At 39.6% G+C, this 17,165-nt stretch overlaps 2 protein-coding genes across 8 annotated transcripts; one reads left to right on the top strand and one right to left on the bottom strand.

Annotated features, from left to right (window-relative positions):
* Window positions 1-2,310: 2,310 nt before the first annotated feature.
* Znf189 (zinc finger protein 189) lies at window positions 2,311-13,185 on the bottom strand. Of its 7 annotated transcripts, none has more exons than XM_013023297.1 (5): window positions 12,869-13,185; window positions 12,603-12,703; window positions 12,216-12,284; window positions 12,015-12,099; window positions 2,311-4,986 (listed from the first exon to the last, which is right to left on the bottom strand). In XM_013023297.1, exons 3-5 carry the CDS (start codon window positions 12,216-12,218, stop codon window positions 3,260-3,262), a joined length of 1,815 nt encoding a protein of 604 aa, XP_012878751.1. In that variant the 5' UTR covers window positions 12,219-12,284; window positions 12,603-12,703; window positions 12,869-13,185; the 3' UTR covers window positions 2,311-3,259. The 7 variants fall into 7 exon arrangements, with proteins under 7 accessions (XP_012878751.1, XP_012878754.1, XP_012878750.1 ...); XM_013023300.1 differs by having other exon boundaries at window positions 12,015-12,096; window positions 12,216-12,338; XM_013023296.1 differs by having other exon boundaries at window positions 12,216-12,338.
* A 218-nt stretch (window positions 13,186-13,403) lies between these two features.
* Window positions 13,404-16,476, top strand: Mrpl50 (mitochondrial ribosomal protein L50). Its single transcript, XM_013023303.1, has 2 exons — window positions 13,404-13,519; window positions 15,982-16,476. The coding sequence occupies exons 1-2, from the start codon at window positions 13,428-13,430 to the stop codon at window positions 16,367-16,369; spliced, it is 480 nt and encodes a 159-aa protein (XP_012878757.1). The 5' UTR covers window positions 13,404-13,427; the 3' UTR covers window positions 16,370-16,476.
* The last annotated feature ends 689 nt before the right edge of the window (window positions 16,477-17,165 follow it).

Here is a 17,165-nt window from a genome sequence, read left to right on the forward strand (position 1 = left end):
ACACTGAATGTAATTATCGTAAAATCTGTCTGTCTTGGCAGCTGATGCTCTCCTCTCCAGAAACTATTTAACCCTCTGATAATGATCCCTTCTCATCCCCAAAAGCTGCTCTTATAAAAATCCTTTAATGATTTCCTGACAACCATATCCAAAAATCTTCAGCTCTTCCTTCCTGTCCTCTGCAACACTAGTCCAGGTCACTTTCCTGTTGTCTTCTCTTTCTCTTCAAATTAACACTATACTCATTCTATTTATAAGTGCTCCTCAAACCTGTCTGTACACATTCCCTTCACTTCAGCTGAATCACTATAATTTCTCAACTACTCTACTGTAAGGCTGCTGAGGTTCTTTACATTATACTTTTGAGACAATAATTTTGCATGGAAATTGTTTTTGCTTTTTTTGGTGGTACTGGGGTTTGAGCAGGCACTCTACTACTTTGAATCACACACCCCAGGACATTTTGTTCTGATTTTCTAAACAGGGTCTCACATTTAAGCCCAGAATGGCCCTGACTAAAATCTTCCTATGCAGATATCCCATGTAGCTGGATGACAAATGAATGGCATCATGCCCAGCTTTTTATTGAATGAGGGTCTCGAGAACTTTTGCCCAGGTTAGCCTCAAACTATGAGCTTCTTGATTTCCATCTCCCAAGTAGCTAGGATTACAGGCATGACCACTGCACCAGGCTACATATGCAATTTCTGAAGCATAATGCACACCTAAGAAAGGTTAAGAACTATGCTCCTAAATCATTTCCCTCCCATTCATATACAAATATTGTGTACTGACTTAAAATAGAGGAAATTTAAGATGTTTTTGTGTAGTATTTGGAGAGTACACAAGGGGAATATTTAAGCAAAGTGTTTCTTAAGCTGGATGCTGGTATATACAATGGTGTACGTTTTTATTTTGCAAAAACTCAGACCTCTACAATCTAATACATACAGCATACTTAAATATACATCACCACAGAAACGTTAGGTAGAAGTCTGCAGAGCACAGTAACTTTCTTGATCTGTGGCCTTCTTACCTCCTGCTACATTACTGAATCATCAAGTAAACAAGAGTTCAACCCTGAAGTTACAAGAGTCTGTCAGAATTCTTTAATGTCACCTCCGCCAGTACACATATTAGTTAAAGCATCTCCTGTTGATATACTAACATTTTCTTTTTCTCTTCTTTTAGATTCTTCCTTTCCCTCCCCAGAGCCCTTTACACAATTCTATCCTTTTCTTGGGAGAGAAGTGAACACAACTAGTTTAAAGTAAAAACCATTCTTTGGGCTAGGTTTTTTAAATAAGCAATGAATGAAACATGCAGTTAAGAGTTATCCACTGTTACTGGAGTTTTCAGTTGTCACTCCAAATTCACATCCTTGGTTGTTAAAAAAAATTGTTAAAATTATATAATTCTATTATGTCATACAACTAGAGCCCCAAATATGGTGAAGTATTTTTTAAAAAAAGCACCAGAGTATCTTCTAAACAAGATTAGTATAAAATTTCAGTGAAAGACAAATGTTTTAATGTGCCTTCATTGAACACACACTTTGCATTAAGTTTCTTAAAAATCTTGAGAACAGAGGGACTTCATTTCTTAGTTAAGTCTATAGTCTGGGAATGACTGGTAAAACTAGGATAGGTAGATAATTTTATTGAAAAGGTTGCAGTTTGTTACTTTTTTACACTTTTCACTGTAAGACATTTTGTTTTGAAACCTTAAATGTAAAACTGTAAATAATTTTAACTGAGGGGGTGAACATGTACATACACTTCCACATGCACAAACATGAAAATTCAGAGACGAGGTTTAAAATTGCTAGAGTATATAAAAGAGGTCATTTGCTCAAACTATTAGAAAGTTAGATACTCAGAAACTAAACAAAATAGACTGTGTGTGTGTGTGTGTGTGCTGGTAATAGGTCTTAGACTCAGGGCCTGAGTGCTGTCCCTCAGATTTTTTGCTCAAGGCTCATGCTCTACTTCTGGCTTTTTGGTGGCTAATTGGAGATAAAAATCTCATACATTTTCTTGCTGGGATTGGCTCTGAACTGTAATCCTCAATCCTCAGATTTCAGCCTCTTTTGTAGCTAGAATTACAGATGAGAGCCACCAGTGCCCAGCTAAAGTTTATTTTGTACACACACACACACACACACACACACACACACACACACACACACACAAATCCTAGCAACAGGCTCAGCAAATAAGAGCAACTACTGTAAAATTTCTGATCTAATTTAAACATCCTAGCAAGGTATTTAATAGGACTGATTTTAATATTAAAGTAACAACTCTTAGGCAGAACAAAAACTAAAACAGATTTTAATGATTAAAACACATGAATTAATAGGTTTATAACAACCATTGAGGGAAGCCCTAGAACCAGGATTTCAAAACAGCATGCAAAAATCTACCAAAAAATCTGAAGCAATACCAAAATATCTCAGCTTTCTAGTATAAGCTTCATGTCTTTGTATTTCCAATTCTTGGTATTCAAAATATGTACAATTTCACATGCTCCTGGTGTGAATGAATAAGCTTATTCATAGAGTATTACATTTTTCACAGATGGGAGGACAAAAAGAACAGTACATTTCCCCAGTTTTTTGGGGGGGATTATGAGGGAAAGGCACTCCCAAAGATTCCTTGATAACGTCTTTGTAGGTTTCTTATCATATTAACATGTGAAATAAATGATGCACTCAGTTCACTGATCTGGAAACAAGGTATGGGGATCACCTTTCATTAACCCACATGCCAAACAACTGAAGAACCAAAAGCTTTGTATATTGGTTTCAAAACATCTGTGCTTTGTTTGACAATATACATATGCCTATGCTTAATCACTTGGATTAGCTATGAATAGCTAAACATTCTAGTGCAACTGAGGAATTGTCATATGAGATGGTACTTGAGAACTCTTTTAAGTCATTATTCTTAGTTTTCCAACAGCTTACAAGATCCTCCACCTTGACTCAACTCTCTCCTTCAGGACACCCTCCCAAATGCTCTGTACCTAGGTTCAACTTCTCTGCTGAATGATCTGTTAAAGAAAGATGCTTAATCTTTCTCCATGATTATGAAAGCAAAGAGCAACTGGAACTCATTTGCCCACAGACAGTTACTAAGAGGATCTTGCCTGAGGGCCAAGGAGAATTTGCTTTATTACTAAATCTGACCCACACTGAGCCATACTGAAACTGCACTTGGGTAGCTAGTCTCAAATTTAATCAAAACTATTTATTTCTCTACATTTGCTGCATCCATGCAGTATGTAATTTTTGATGCTGCATTAGAGAAATGCGGCAGGTAAAGGCTTCACCACAAGCATCACATTCATGGGTTTCTTGAGTTTTCATCTCTGCATGGATCTTCTGATGATTGACAAGGCTGCGCTGCTGACTGAAACTTTTGTCACACTTCTCACATTTATATGGTTTCTCCCCTGTATGTATTCTCTGATGTTGAATAAGACCCGAGTTCCGACTAAAGGCCTTCCCACATTCTTCACATTTATGGGGCTTATTACCTGTGTGAACACCCTGATGTCGAATAAGATTACAAAGCTGACTGAAGCTTTTGCCACACTGTCTGCACAGATAAGGTCTTTCGCCAGTGTGGATTCTCTGATGTTCAATAAGAAATGAGCTCCGACTGAAGCTTTTCCCACAAACAGTGCACAGGTAGGGTTTTTCACCAGTGTGGATTCTTTGATGTTGTACAAGATGAGCACTAACACTAAATGTTTTCCCACATTCATCACATTTGTAAGATTTTTCCTTAGGATAAACCTCTTGTTGTATAATAAGACTGCAATTTGGATCAAAACTTTCCTTAGTTTCACTGTATGGGTAAGTCTTTTCCCTAGTGTGAATTCTCTGATGCTGAATTAGACCTGAGCTTCTACTAAAGGCTTTTCCACATTCCTCACATTTATGAGGTTTGTCTCCTGTGTGAATTCGCTGATGACGAGTAAGGTTGCAAAGTTGACTGAAACTTTTCCCACATTCTTTGCACTGATAAGGTCGTTCACCAGTATGGATCCTCTGATGTTCAATAAGAAAGGAGCTCCGACTGAAGCTTTTTCCACATTCGATACAAAGAAAAGGCTTCTCACCAGTGTGAATTTTTTGGTGTTGAATAAGGTATGTACTTAGTCTAAAGGCTTTCCCACATTCACCACACTTATGGGGTCTTTCCCCAGTATGAATTCTCTGATGCTCAACAAGCAATGAATTTCGACTAAAGCTTTTCTTACATTTGGTACAGTGATAAGGCTTTTCACCAGTGTGAGTTCTTTGATGCTCAATCAGGTGTGACTTCCAACTGAAGGCTTTCCCACAGTCACTACATTTGTGGGGTTTCTCACCTGTGTGAATTCTTTGATGTTTAACAAGGCTCCTTCTCTGGCTGAAGCTCTGTTTACACTGATTACACTGATAGGGTCTCTCTCCAGTGTGGATTCTCTGATGTCTAATAAGGGTTGAGCTCACACTAAAGGTTTTTCCACAGTAATTACACTCATAGGGCCTTTCCCCAGTGTGAATTCTCTGATGTTCAATAACAAATGAGCTTCGACTAAAACTTTTCCCGCATTCGTTGCACTGAAAAGGTTTCTCACCAGTATGGACCCTTTGATGTTGAATGAAATGGGCCTTGCGGACAAAACCCTTTCCACATTCTTCACATTTATGGCATTTCTCTTCTGAGTTTGGTCTCTTACGGATAATATTAGTGTTTTCTCTGAATATTTTCTGTTCCTGGGTCAAAGATTCCCGTGGTATTTCCCATAAGAAGATCCCTCTCTGTTTATCTAATCTACCTACAAGTTCAAAGGTTTCTTGGCCCATGGGATCTTGCTCAATTTCACTTTTTATTCTTGTAACTATTACACCTTGTGGTTCCACATCTTCCTCAATTTCTTCAATTTCTTGTTTCACAATTGGCTCCTCATGCTTATCTCTGTTCAAAACATCTAGAATATTTGTAAATAAAATATGTAATGAATAGCCAAGTTCTTTAAAGGAAATAACAAACTTTAAATAAGGTAACTAAGATAAATTATTTGACTGAATCATGATACAGTCTGCTACTTACAGTATTATGGGAATTAAATTAGTTCATATATGGAAAAGTCTTGCTATGCAGTTCATGCTGGCTGGCCTCAAGCTCCTAGGCTCATCAAGTTCTCTTGCAGATGAGAAGCTCAACTATAGCATTTGTTACTGTATCTGGCTTAATATTAGTATTTGATATTTTTAGTTATCTGACTAAAAGAATAAGAAATTTTTTGAGAAGTGTATGAAGAGGGTTTAGGGGCCAAAAAATAAGAGTAGGAGTAAGAAGAGTAGAAGGGCTGTGAAATCCATAGGAATGATTATTATGAGTGAACAACAACAACAATAAAAGCAAAACACATAGTGGTGGGATTATCAAGGAAAAAAGGTAATGGAGGAAAAAAAAATTAGGTTCAGAAAAATTTAGGATGAGAAAGCATTTCTGGGATGTATGCAGACCAAATAATTGACAGAAAGGAACAGATTAGGGCTGGAAATGTGGCTCAGAGGTAGAGTGCTTGCCTAGCATACATGATCTGGATCTGATTCCTCAGTACCACATAAACAGAAAAAGCCAGAAGTAGAGCTTTGTCTCATGTGGCAAAGTGCTAGTCTTGAGCAGAAGAAGCTCAGGAACAGTGCCCAAGCCCTGAGTTCAAGCCCCAGGACTGGCTAAATAAATAAAAAAGCAATAGATTATAGGATCTTGGAATGATAAAAGACAAAGGACCAAGGGAAAAGAAACTAAAATTTATTCACTAACCATTAAAAGCATACAGACACTATGTAATGAGCCAACATTCAAAGGTAAGACATAAAGTCTCCTATGAACTACAATGAGTGCTTAATAAACATTTATATGATAGTAATTAAAAATTAGCTCCTAAAGATAAAATAGCTCAAAAAATGTATAAAGGGTTGAAGTAACATGGTATCTTATGAGCTGATAACTGACAGGAAAGAATTACTAAGCAACTGCTTAGAACCTTGATTTATTCTTTGCCTATTCAATGTTCTTTCCCAAATTACTTTTCGTGGACTGTTCCTTTCACATAATAAACAAGGGATAAAAGAATTTCCTTAACTTTTTGCCCTATCTATAAAATTATCTTCAATAGTACATGCAGATAGATTTTGCTCATATCCAACGATAACACATCTACCTCTTCCACATCCAATTCACTTTTGAGCATTTGTTCAATTACTGTTTCTGCTCTTCTCAACCCACGCTTTCCAATTATATGTTCCTATCATCATATAAATATATCTCATTTAATTTGAACCTGAAATGCTTTTCTTGATGAAAACCAAACTCTGAAAAGAAGATTTTAACACGATAGCTTCATTTCCTGCTTATCGTGTTCAATATTTTCTTATTCAATTTATTTTGCATACTATTACAAAATCTGTTTCTAGCACACAGGGAAACATCTCATCAAATCAACAAATAAAATGGGAATTTTTCAGTCCTTAGCACTTTCAGCAGCATCTGACACTGTTGGGTCATCCTCATTTTTTTGTTTTCTATTATGGTGTTTTAATTTGCTCTCTACTTCTCTGACCTTCTGTAATTATTTTCCTCATTTATTTCTGCTCCTTTGACAACTAGGTTACATAACTGTTACCCAGATTTATGTCCATATACATCCTTTATATCCTGGTGCCAGCTACACTGCACTTAGTGTTTGTTATATTTTTGTCTTTTTTTAGATTGTAAGTTCCTGGTGAGAAGGGAAAAGTCTTTATAATGTTTATATAGTAGATATTGCTTTTTTTGTGAGGTTCTTTACTCAGCACTAAAACAAATTTGTCACTACTTGAAGGTATCATGAATGGCTACTTCAACTTTCTGAACCAAATGAAAATAAAATAGCAACAACATGATAAAAATCTGGTTCTTACCAACAAGAAAAAAGTAAATATTATAGAAAAATAAAATATGCTAATCTAGCAGTAACAAAAACTATAAAAATAGGAATAAACATCACAAGGAATGTACAGATCTAATCAGAAACGGTGGTGCACAAATCCTATATATCCAGCCACTTCAGAGACTTCTTATAATATTACTATTATAAGGATAATTCTTACCAAACTATTCCATGAAACTAATATTCTTATAAAAATCATATGAACCAAGTAAAAAACAAACAGGAATCTAAATTTCAACCAGAAAATTCAAGCAACTTGTTAAACACATTTTGAAAAGGAATACTAAAGAATGATATCAGATATAAAATATTATCCAAGTAAATAAACAATGAAAAACTACAAAAACAAATAGGTAAACAGAACAGGAGGAAGAAGAAAATGAGTGTAGGCTTTCAAACAGAGCAGCACTGAAATTACCTATTTATTAGATCTGGACTTAATTATGATGTCGTGCTTGTTTTTGTGATCATACCTAATTTATCTATAGTAGGCAGTTGGCTAAAACTGAGTCTCTTCAGAGAGAACTAAAATACCTACTTAATTTGAATGTGGCCAGGATTGTCATCTAGCCACAATATAAAAGCTAAAATGAGAGAAACATATGGTCATAAAAAGGCAAGAATACTCTGCTAAGGGGAAAAATCAGAGCAGAGTGCTGTGAGTAAAACGTTTCTCTTCTGAAAATTCATGTAGATACCCTGAGCCCCAATGTGTTGGTATCTGGTAGATAAGATCATGGGGGTAGGGTCCATATGATGGGATTCTAAGTTCTTGGAAGCAAAATAAAGACAAGCATACTCTTCCTGCTCTACTTCTGCTATGTGAGGACAAAGAAAGGAGGTAGCTAGCTTCAAGTCATGAAGAGGGCTCTCACCAGGAATCAAGTCTGACAATATCTTGATATTGGACTTCCCAACCTCCACAACTATGAGATAAAAAATGTCTGGTACTTAAGCCATCTAGTCTATAGCAGTTTGTCAGAGGTGTCTAACATAGAATATTCTGACTTCTTGAGACTGATTCAGTTTCTGCTTTTAGCCTTTTTTTGCTGTTTAGCTATACTCATGATCATATGTTACAGAAGACATCCTTATGTTCCTATAATAATTTCATAGTTGCGGGGGCTGGGAAGGTGGCTCAGTGGTAGAGTGCTTGCCTTGCATGCCAGAGGCCCTAGGTTCGATTCCTCAGCACCACATAAGCAAAAAGAAAAAAGCCGGAAGTGGCGCCGTGGCTCAAGTGGTAGAGCGCTAGCCTTGAGCTGAAGAGCTGAGGGACAGCGCCCAGGCCCAGAGTTCAGGCCCCACGACCGGACCCAAAAAAAAAAAATAATTTCATAGTTGGATTAAGTTAGGTTGAGTTTATTTTAATAATCTTTAAACAGTTCTAGCAATATGGGAGCTTAGGGGAGAGAGAGTAGGAAAGAAAATGGTAGATATACTATAGGACAGAACAAGATTGGGTTAATATGATGGCAAGTTGTATTGATGGAAAGTTGAAATAAAGAAGACAGCTAGCTGGGTGCTGGTGGTTCACACCTGTAATCCTAGCTACTGGAGAGGCTGAGATCTGAGGATTACCGTTCAAAGCCAGCCCAGGCAAGAAAGTTGCTGAGACTTTCCTTATTTCCAATAAACTACTCAGAAAAAGTCCCATGTGGCTCAAGTGGTAGAGTGTTAGCCTTGAGAGAAAAAGCTCATGCCGTGAGTTCAAGCTCCACAACCAACCAAAAAAAGAAAGAAAGAAAGAAAAAGAAAAAAGAAGAGAGCCTAAAAGCACAAGATCATGGATGAGTTCACTGCCATGCCTTTTGTCCTTATGGTATTCACACATACTCCAGCAGGCAGAGCTGACACTGGTCTGGTTCTATCAAGCAGGATACTATAAATATGGATAAGTTAGCAGTAACTCATAGAAACCACTGGCATATTACTTTCTTTTTTTAAAATCATCATCTGATATGGCTGATAACAGAAGAGACAAAACATCCAGGCCAAAGCTATATTTATATTTAGTCCCAGTATAAGAAATTAAAATGTCCTTTTTAGTCAGTTGTGGGGCTTGAACTCTGGGCCTGAACACTGTCCTTGAGCTCTGTTTTGCTCAAGGCTTGTACTTTACCACTTGAGCCACAATGCCTCTTCCAGTTTTCTGGTGGTTAATTGGAGTCTCACAAACTTTCCTGCCTGGAAAAGTCTCACAGACTACAATCCTCAGATTTCAGCCTCCTCAGTAGGTAGGGATACAGGCATGAACCATTGGTGCCTGACTAAAATTTTTGGCTTTTAAAGCTATAAGAAACCAAAATTTCAACCAATGAATACATACCTTAGTACCAGAATATGTGAAAAGAAAGGGAGACTGGTAGCCTTAGCTTAGTTTAAGAAAATAATCCAGGTAGGAGATATGGAACCCTAAATTAACTGTACTTACTCAGTCACACAAATATTAACAAACATACAAAGGAGGTAGATAGCTACCTCCTTTCTTTGTCCTCACATAGCAGAAGTAGAGCAGGGAGAGTAATGCTTGTCTTTATTTTGCTTCCAAGAACTTAGAGTCCCTCATATGCACCCTACCCTCATGATTTATCTTATCTGTGATAAATGCAAGAAAATTAAATGAAGCTGATAGGAGTTACTGTGGCTAGAGAAATAACATTAAACAGGGATTACAGAAGAGGATGATAAACACTATTAGTACAGATAAAGTAGTTCAGAGAATGGAGTATTTAACTTCATTTAATTTTAAGAACTTACTGGATTATTTGCGATTTGCCTGTTAGAATTACTTACATGGCCTTCAAAAAAAGATAACTAAGAATCTGAAATTCAACACAGGAGATAACAAGAATAATCAATATTTATATTGTGCTTAGGGCCCTAAGTGCTATACATATGTATTAATTTAATTAATACTGACAATAACCCTAAGAGGCTTTACATTAAAAAGAAAAGCGACTGAGGCACAGAGGAATGAACTAATTCATTCTTAGTCATAAGGCTATTAAGGGGTGAAGCAGGATTTGAATGTAGGTAGTTAAGTTCCACTCTATGTTGAAGACATATCATCACCTGTCTTTATATCATCACTTAACAACACTTGACATGAACTGAGTGGAGGTAAGATCCCCCAAGCAAAGTATGCAGATTGTGAGGAAGTCTGACAGTGCAAACAAATGGTGAGAAACAATAAAGAGGCTGAAATAAGCCACATGTGCTGGTATATGCCAATACTCTCAGCACTCAGGAGGCTGACAAGATCATGAGTTTGAGGCTACCCTGAGATACATAGCAAGACCCTGTCTCAAGAAAAACCAAACCAGCTAAATAAGAATTTCAGATATTCATAAAGAGGTGGAATAAATTAATGAGGTCTTCTGCATTTAACAATGAAGTTAATATTAACCACTATTTAGCAACTTAAGGGGACTGAAGACAAAACAAAATAACACAGAAATAAAATAAAATAAAAATAGTATGGAACACAGAAAAATTTGGCTGTGAAGAAAATAAATAGCAAGTGCACCAAGAGGTATACCTTAGCTCAAGGACAAATATTTTTCTTTTCTCCCACTTCCCCAGATGTAAAGGCCATGACCATACCTATAATCAGAGTAAAGGTAATATGGGATAAAGAATAAAGACTAGAAGCTATTAGAGAAAAAAAGATGATTGATACAATAAGCTCTGGAGAAGAAAAAAGATGAGAGCAGCTTCAAGGGTGTGGATAAGGGGTAGAGAAGTTGAGAGTTCATGCTTAGTGAACTATATTTTCTTTGTGAAACAGAAGTGAGGTTCATAGAGTTAAGGAAAATACTAAATTTTAAGCAGCCACTAAAAGATCAGATAAAAATATCAAGAAAAAAATGCCAAAATAAAAACCTAGCAGGACTTTTTTTTTTAAAGCCATGTATGTTTACAGTACTGACCCTTCTGGTTAGTGAATTTTTCCTGCTACTCAAGTAGAAGAGGTGAAAAGGCAGATTTTAAAGGACAGGATCTCAACATCAGCTCAAGATGGAAAGACAGTATGCTGGTAATTTACATGGGAGGACAAAACCAGACACATCTAGGGGTAAGAAGCACATAAAGAAGGAGTAGGTTTAGTGTAAGGGTATAAGAGAAATAGAATGTTAGATGGTAGTAAGCAAAACAGGGGCAGAAAGCATGGCTATTTTGGTCAGTCAATAAATAAGTGGAAAAAAATAATTAAGTGGTCAGAAAATGGTATAGCGAGGCTTCAGATTTGCCTGTTAAAAAAAAAAATGAGGGCCTTATTAACTCTGAGTAGCTTAATCCATGAGGAAAGCAGGTTCCTTTACATTCACAGAATCCAGATCCAATGAAGCTCCAGAATTGACTGGGTCAAGAAAAGATTGTGAAATGTGATAAGGTAACATGTAAAGGACCAAAGGCAAACTTGATAGAAGACGGTGAAAAGGAATTCAGTGGGTTGAGCAAAATTGCTGGGGCTTCAAAGGAGAGGTTTTGTTTGGGAAGTTGGGAAACTGATGCTTTGGGATCAGCACAAATGAATTGCAAGAACAATAACTTCTCCCTTCCAGTTTTGAGACAAAGGATGGGGAAGGAGGAGGATGTGGGAGAATAAGCAGCCCCTCCTTGAAGGACTGCCAGAGAAGTGATGTCCTTGGAAACCTGCCAAGTTTCAGTTAAGGGCAGGAAGGGTAAGGAACACTGTGTGAAGAGGAACAGGGGCTCCAGAAGGCAGAGTAAAAAGGGGTGGGAGGAAAACAGTGGGAGGATGTGCCAGGAGGGAGAGTACAGAGCAACATGGGAATGAGATTATGAAGACAGGAAGCCAGAAAAGCTTGTATCTTGGTCACTGCAAAGAAGCTAGAAACAAGAGAGTCATGGAAACAATTCATGGGTGAAGGATTTGAATCAGAACTTTGAAATAAAGTAGATTTGATACTAACCCTGGTCTAAGCATTCTGGGTCTGAGTTCTGGTAGTTTCTCAGATATTTTACTTAGGGAAATAGTACATTCTTACCCAGTGAGACCAGGTTTCCATAATTCTCCACCATGACATCTTTATACAGGCTTCTCTGAGCTGGGTCCAGATACTCCCACTCCTCCTGGGTAAAAAACACAGCCACATCCTCAAATGTCAGCAACCCCTGAAACTGTACGATTTCTGCAGTCAGTTCCTATAGTCTCAAGGACACATTCAGTGGTAGAAGTAATCACTTACCATGGCCCAGTAGGCTAGAAGAAATGTGGTAACTAAGAGTGCCAAAAGATGCCCGATTCTGGGAACTGACTGTAAGAGATGGGCATCTCAGACTAGAGGTTAACTGGGTTCGATCCTTGTCCTCTGAAGTAAAAAGCGTAAGGATAAAGTTTTGGGGGTATAATACTTACACCCTAACATGTACACTTTAGTAAACTGCTCCCAAGGCCTCTAAGTTTCCCTTAGCTCACTACCCTGCTAGACTATTCTCATTGCAGTATGAGCCGGTTCAATTCAAATCCATCCGTTTCTCTAAGCACCTACCTTGGGGTTCAGGCATCACCAACAGGTACAAGAAGACAATAGGAGGTCCGGTGGGGGTAGGGGGTGGGGGAAATCAAGCCTCACCTGGAGAAGCTCACAAATGAGAGCTAGCTTGGAGCGTTGCTAATTTTCCCCAGCCGATTTATCGAGTCGCTCTGGAATGTACTGGAGCGCTGGTGGGCGATCTGCAAATAGACCGTACCCCAGAGCACCCGAGGAAGGGAGGCGGGGTCCCGGCAGGGCACTAGCGACCGGGAGGTGTGGAGCAGCAAAACCGGGGGGTGAGGGGGGGCGGCAGGGGCTGGCCTACCCGCCCCAGGCTAAGTGATAATGGGGATCCCTAGGCTTACCTTTGGCTCCACCGGGGGGCTCGGGGAGGCCATCTCCCGGCCAGAGTCCAGGGCGCCCGCACGGAAGAGAGACTCTGGTGGGGGCCAGAGGCTGCAGGAAATTAGGCCCAACCAGGACGAGGTTCCTCGATGGGGGCCAGCCAGGTCCTACCTCGGTCCCCGGAGCGGTCACGTTCCCAGCAGCATATCCAACCCGCTTCCCCGCCGCCCTGAACGCCCTCCCCTAGCGGGGTTGTGCCGTCTTTCCGGCCTCCCTAGAGCCTCCTCCCAGCTGCCAGTTCCACCTCCTCCTCACAGCCCAGCAACGCGGTGACCGACCATCCGCCCCCGGACCCGAAGGCGTCACCCAGAACCTTCCCCGGACGCCCTCCAACTACAACTCCCATCATGCCCCGAGGGTGAGCCGTGGCCAAGCCTTCGCAATGGCTGCCGAGACTACACTTCCCAGCGTGCAAAGGGTGAGGACGACTACCGCGGCTACTAAGCTTGCACCCGATTGGCTGAGAAGGAGAGCGTGAGCGAGATTGAGGGGAGGTCAAGGTTTAGGCTCTCCGTGAAGATGGCGGCACTCCGTGTGTCCGGCGTTGCTGCGAGTGGCTTGACGTGGGCCTGCTTGGGGGCAACGCGCAGAGAACTTTGGTCTCTCACCAGGTAGAGTTTGAGGAGGTTTTTTTTTTTTTTTGGCCTGTGGCTTACATTCACTAAAAGTAAAGAGAGGCCCGGAGAAAAGTGAAGGACGGGCTGAGGCCGCGTGGTGCCGTGTTAGATTGGGACGCGGGTCCCGGGCTGGTGGAGGAGCGGCGCCAGGTGAAGTGGATCGGGGTTCCCAGGGCGGAAGCTTCGGGGTCTCCCTGTCCGAAAGGGGGCTCCCTGTGCCTCCATCGCATTGGGTGGTGTATGGCCGTGCGTGCACGCCAGCCGCCCCAGGCCCGTGGTTGGGGGCGGGCCGCTTCACCGACGGGCGCGCGGAACCGCCGCCGGGCCGAGCTCCCTGCGAGCAGGCCCGCCTCTGCTCCCAGCCAGGCCGCCAAGGGCAGCGCCGCCGCCGGGGACGTGTGTGCTCATTCGTTCATACACTCGCCGGCTCTGCAAGGGCGTTGTTCTTTTTCTTTTGAAACCTTTATTACTAAATAGTTGTGCAGAGAGGTTCCAGCTCCATAAGTCGTGTTAGGAGTAGCGTGCATGTTGATCTTTGTCACCCCTCCCATTCATTGTTCTTCGTCTCGCCCCCTCCCCATCCTTACCCTCAAGTTACATAGTTCACTTTTTACATATTGTACGTTGAATATAATGGCCGTATTTGCTCACTCTTCCCACCTCCCATTCGTGTGGGAGGGTATTTTTTCCTAAGCGTCAGGATAGAGAATCACAGACCTTTCTTTTCCGACTGAGGAAACGGAGGCCCCACCACAGGAACGTATTTTCCCAACATTAGAAAAGACAGAGTTGGTTCTAGAACCAGGTTTCCTAGTTTTCTATCTCCTATTTTTCCCCACTGCATTGCGTCCTGTCAGTAGACCTAGCTAATTTTTAAGGGTATCAAAATATAGGATGGAAACTCTTAAATTTCAAGTTAGTCCTAACAGAAGGGTTTTTGTCATCAACTCTTAGCCCCCTCTCTACCTTCTTTGGTCAATGTTTGTTACTTACTGCCTGTCAAGTCTACAAGTTTGTGCTTGTTATTATTTGTCAAGTAGTTTAGATGAAGAATAGAGTGGCTAATTAGACCAAATTAGTAGAGGGAGGAAAATGACCAAATATAGAATATTATTTTTAAGTAGTGAATTATGAAAACTAGAGCATTTAAAAGATAACTAAGCTAGGTGTAATGGTCCACACATATACATGTAATCTCAGCACTCTGGAGACCAAGGCAAAAAGGCAAGAGTCTCTGTCTCAAAAATGTGTGTGTGTGTTTGCATGTTTGAGTCCCTTATATTACCTTATGTTTCTGAGGTGTCTACTATAATATTTCCTCTTACAATTTTGATTTTATTTAAGTTAAAAAGGGGTTTTCAACTGTTATGTTTTCAAACGACTCAGTTTTATTGGCTTTGCTTTTTTTCTATTTTTATTCTATGTTGGATTTCTATCACTTATAATTTTGTCAATATTGCAGTTTGAACACAGGTCCTTGTTCTTGCTAGAGGTGTTCTGCCATCTGAGCCATGCCTTTTGCTTTTAACTTTTTTTTGGCAGCCCTGGGGCTTGAACTCAGGGCTTGGGCACTGATCTTACTTTTACTCTGTCGCATGAGCCACACTGCCACTTCTGGTCTTTTCTGTTTATGTGGTACTGAGGAATTGAACCCAGGGTTTCATGCATGCTAGGTAAGCACTCTACCATTAAGCCACATTCAAAGCTCATTGCTTTTAACTGCTTTTCAGGTAGGGTTTCCTACTTTTTCCCTTAGACCAGCTTTGTACTGATTTTTTTTTTTTAATGCTTCCCATGTAACAAATCATTTAAGTAGGAAAGGAGGAATTGGTGGTGTTCTTGACCAGACACCATTTCATTTCTTGTGCCTCGTATCTCTGTAGGGATGATAAATTCCTGTGAGATACCATTGAGGTTAATTAAATATTAGAGAACTAGGGATCTTAAACAAAATGACTTACATTGATTCTTAGGTTTTTTTGTTTTAAGTTCTGGAGCTTGAGCTCTGGGCTGGCACTGTCCCTGAGCTTCCTTTGCTCAAGGCTAGCACTCTTATCAACTTGAGCCACAGTACCACTTCCAGCTTTTTCTGAGTAGCTTATTAGAAATAAAAGTCTCATGGACTTTCCTGCCCAGGCTGGCTTCGAACTGTGGATCCTCAGATCTCAGCCACCTGAGTAGCTAGATTTACAACTGTGAGACACCCACACCTGGCTGGGATTCTTAGAGTACATAAAGTATACACTAAGCTCTTGTTTCTGTTTGCATTAATTCATTCAACCAGAAGCATTCCTAGGAAAAGAATCTCTTAGGCTTTTCCATTCTCCACAGTGCTCAGAAACTAGTCAATGTACAAATTATTTACTGATTTTGATTGAGGAGCAAAATTCAGTCAGATGTTAATGTCATTAATAAAGTGAACCAGAGATTGATATACTTGCTTTTGGACATTCCAGAAAAGAAAAAGAACCGGTGGTGGCTGAGCCAGTAGAAGAGATGAGGAAAGAACCTGTTCTGGTGTGTCCACCTTTACGAAGCCGAGCATACACACCACCCGAAGATCTCCAAAGTCGTCTGGAATCACGTCTTAAAGAAGTTTTGGGTTCATCTCTTCCTAGTGATTGGCAAGACATCTCCGTGGAAGATGGACATATGAAGTTCAGTCTCTTGGCACACTTGGCCCATGACTTGGGCCATGCAGTACCCAACTCTAAGCTTCACCAAATGTGTAGAGTCAGAGATATTCTTGATTTCTATAAGGTCCCTGTTAAAGATATCTCTAAGTTTGATGAACTTACTGTCAGTAATTTGCCTCCTAATTTGAAAATCACCTGGGGTTATTGAGCAATTCAGAAAACGGACACACTGAACATAATTTTGTTCTGAGCAAGCTGAATGCTTATTGGACCTTTTGATACTTTGTGTTTTATAAAACAACTTTCTGTAGAAGATTAATATCTCTGTCTTGTTCTCTCTTTTCTCATCATGAATCAGCAAATAGCAGGCTTTTTTCCTGTTTTTCTCATTTGCTGAAGCTGTTTTTTAAATACAGTTTAGTCATTAATAATTTATGGAAATTTTTCTTCAGAGGACATTGTAACTTGGGTTTAGGATAGTAGGCTATTGCAAATTCAGATGTTGTCTTTACCCTTTCTAGGTATAAACTAATAGTTCATGAAAATGCCCTCACTAGGGCTCTAAGATCTAAGATGAAAATAGTATACATTACAGTCATATACAAATGAGGGCATTTGTATTAGATTAAATAATTAAAATAAACATAAAGGTGTGCTGTATATTTTAGAAGGTGGTTTTGTCCCTGTTGACTGTTTGAATAGACTAAAAACTGCTGTATGTTCATGATTAATTGCTTAGAAGTAAAGTAAATTTCTTAAAATATATTGTATCTTTAGTTTTTTAAAGTGAAAGTTGATGGGAGGTTTTTGCCTTGTGATTTTCTTGAAGTATTATTTTTTAAAAGTAAGAATATGTGGCAACTATTAAGAGATACGCCAGGTTCTTTATTTAATTGCATATTCTCGCTATGCTTATTTCAAACTTTTTTTTCTAGAAGTTTCAGGAAAAAATGGCCTTAGATTACTTATAATTACTAGATAGGGTGGCAGATCTGTCTACTTTG

The sequence above is a fragment of the Dipodomys ordii genome, unplaced genomic scaffold (assembly GCF_000151885.1).
Source record: "Dipodomys ordii isolate 6190 unplaced genomic scaffold, Dord_2.0 Scaffold67, whole genome shotgun sequence".
NCBI classification, from domain to species: Eukaryota; Metazoa; Chordata; class Mammalia; order Rodentia; family Heteromyidae; genus Dipodomys; species Dipodomys ordii.

Bases quoted from the DNA above. Each gene is read 5' to 3' on its own strand.
- Znf189 (XM_013023295.1), bottom strand. From the start codon at position 12,901: ATGGCCTCCCCGAGCCCCCCGGTGGAGCCAAAG. The intron at 12,100-12,868 runs GTAAGCCTAGGG...TTTTTTACCCAG, and splicing joins GCCCCCCGGTGGAGCCAAAG to GAGGAGTGGGAGTATCTGGA. The intron at 4,987-12,014 runs GTAAGAATGTAC...CAAATATTCTAG, and splicing joins TGGAAACCTGGTCTCACTGG to ATGTTTTGAACAGAGATAAG.
- Mrpl50 (XM_013023303.1), top strand. From the start codon at position 13,428: ATGGCGGCACTCCGTGTGTCCGGCGTTGCTGCGAGTGGCTTGACGTGG. The intron at 13,520-15,981 runs GTAGAGTTTGAG...TGGACATTCCAG, and splicing joins GAACTTTGGTCTCTCACCAG to AAAAGAAAAAGAACCGGTGG.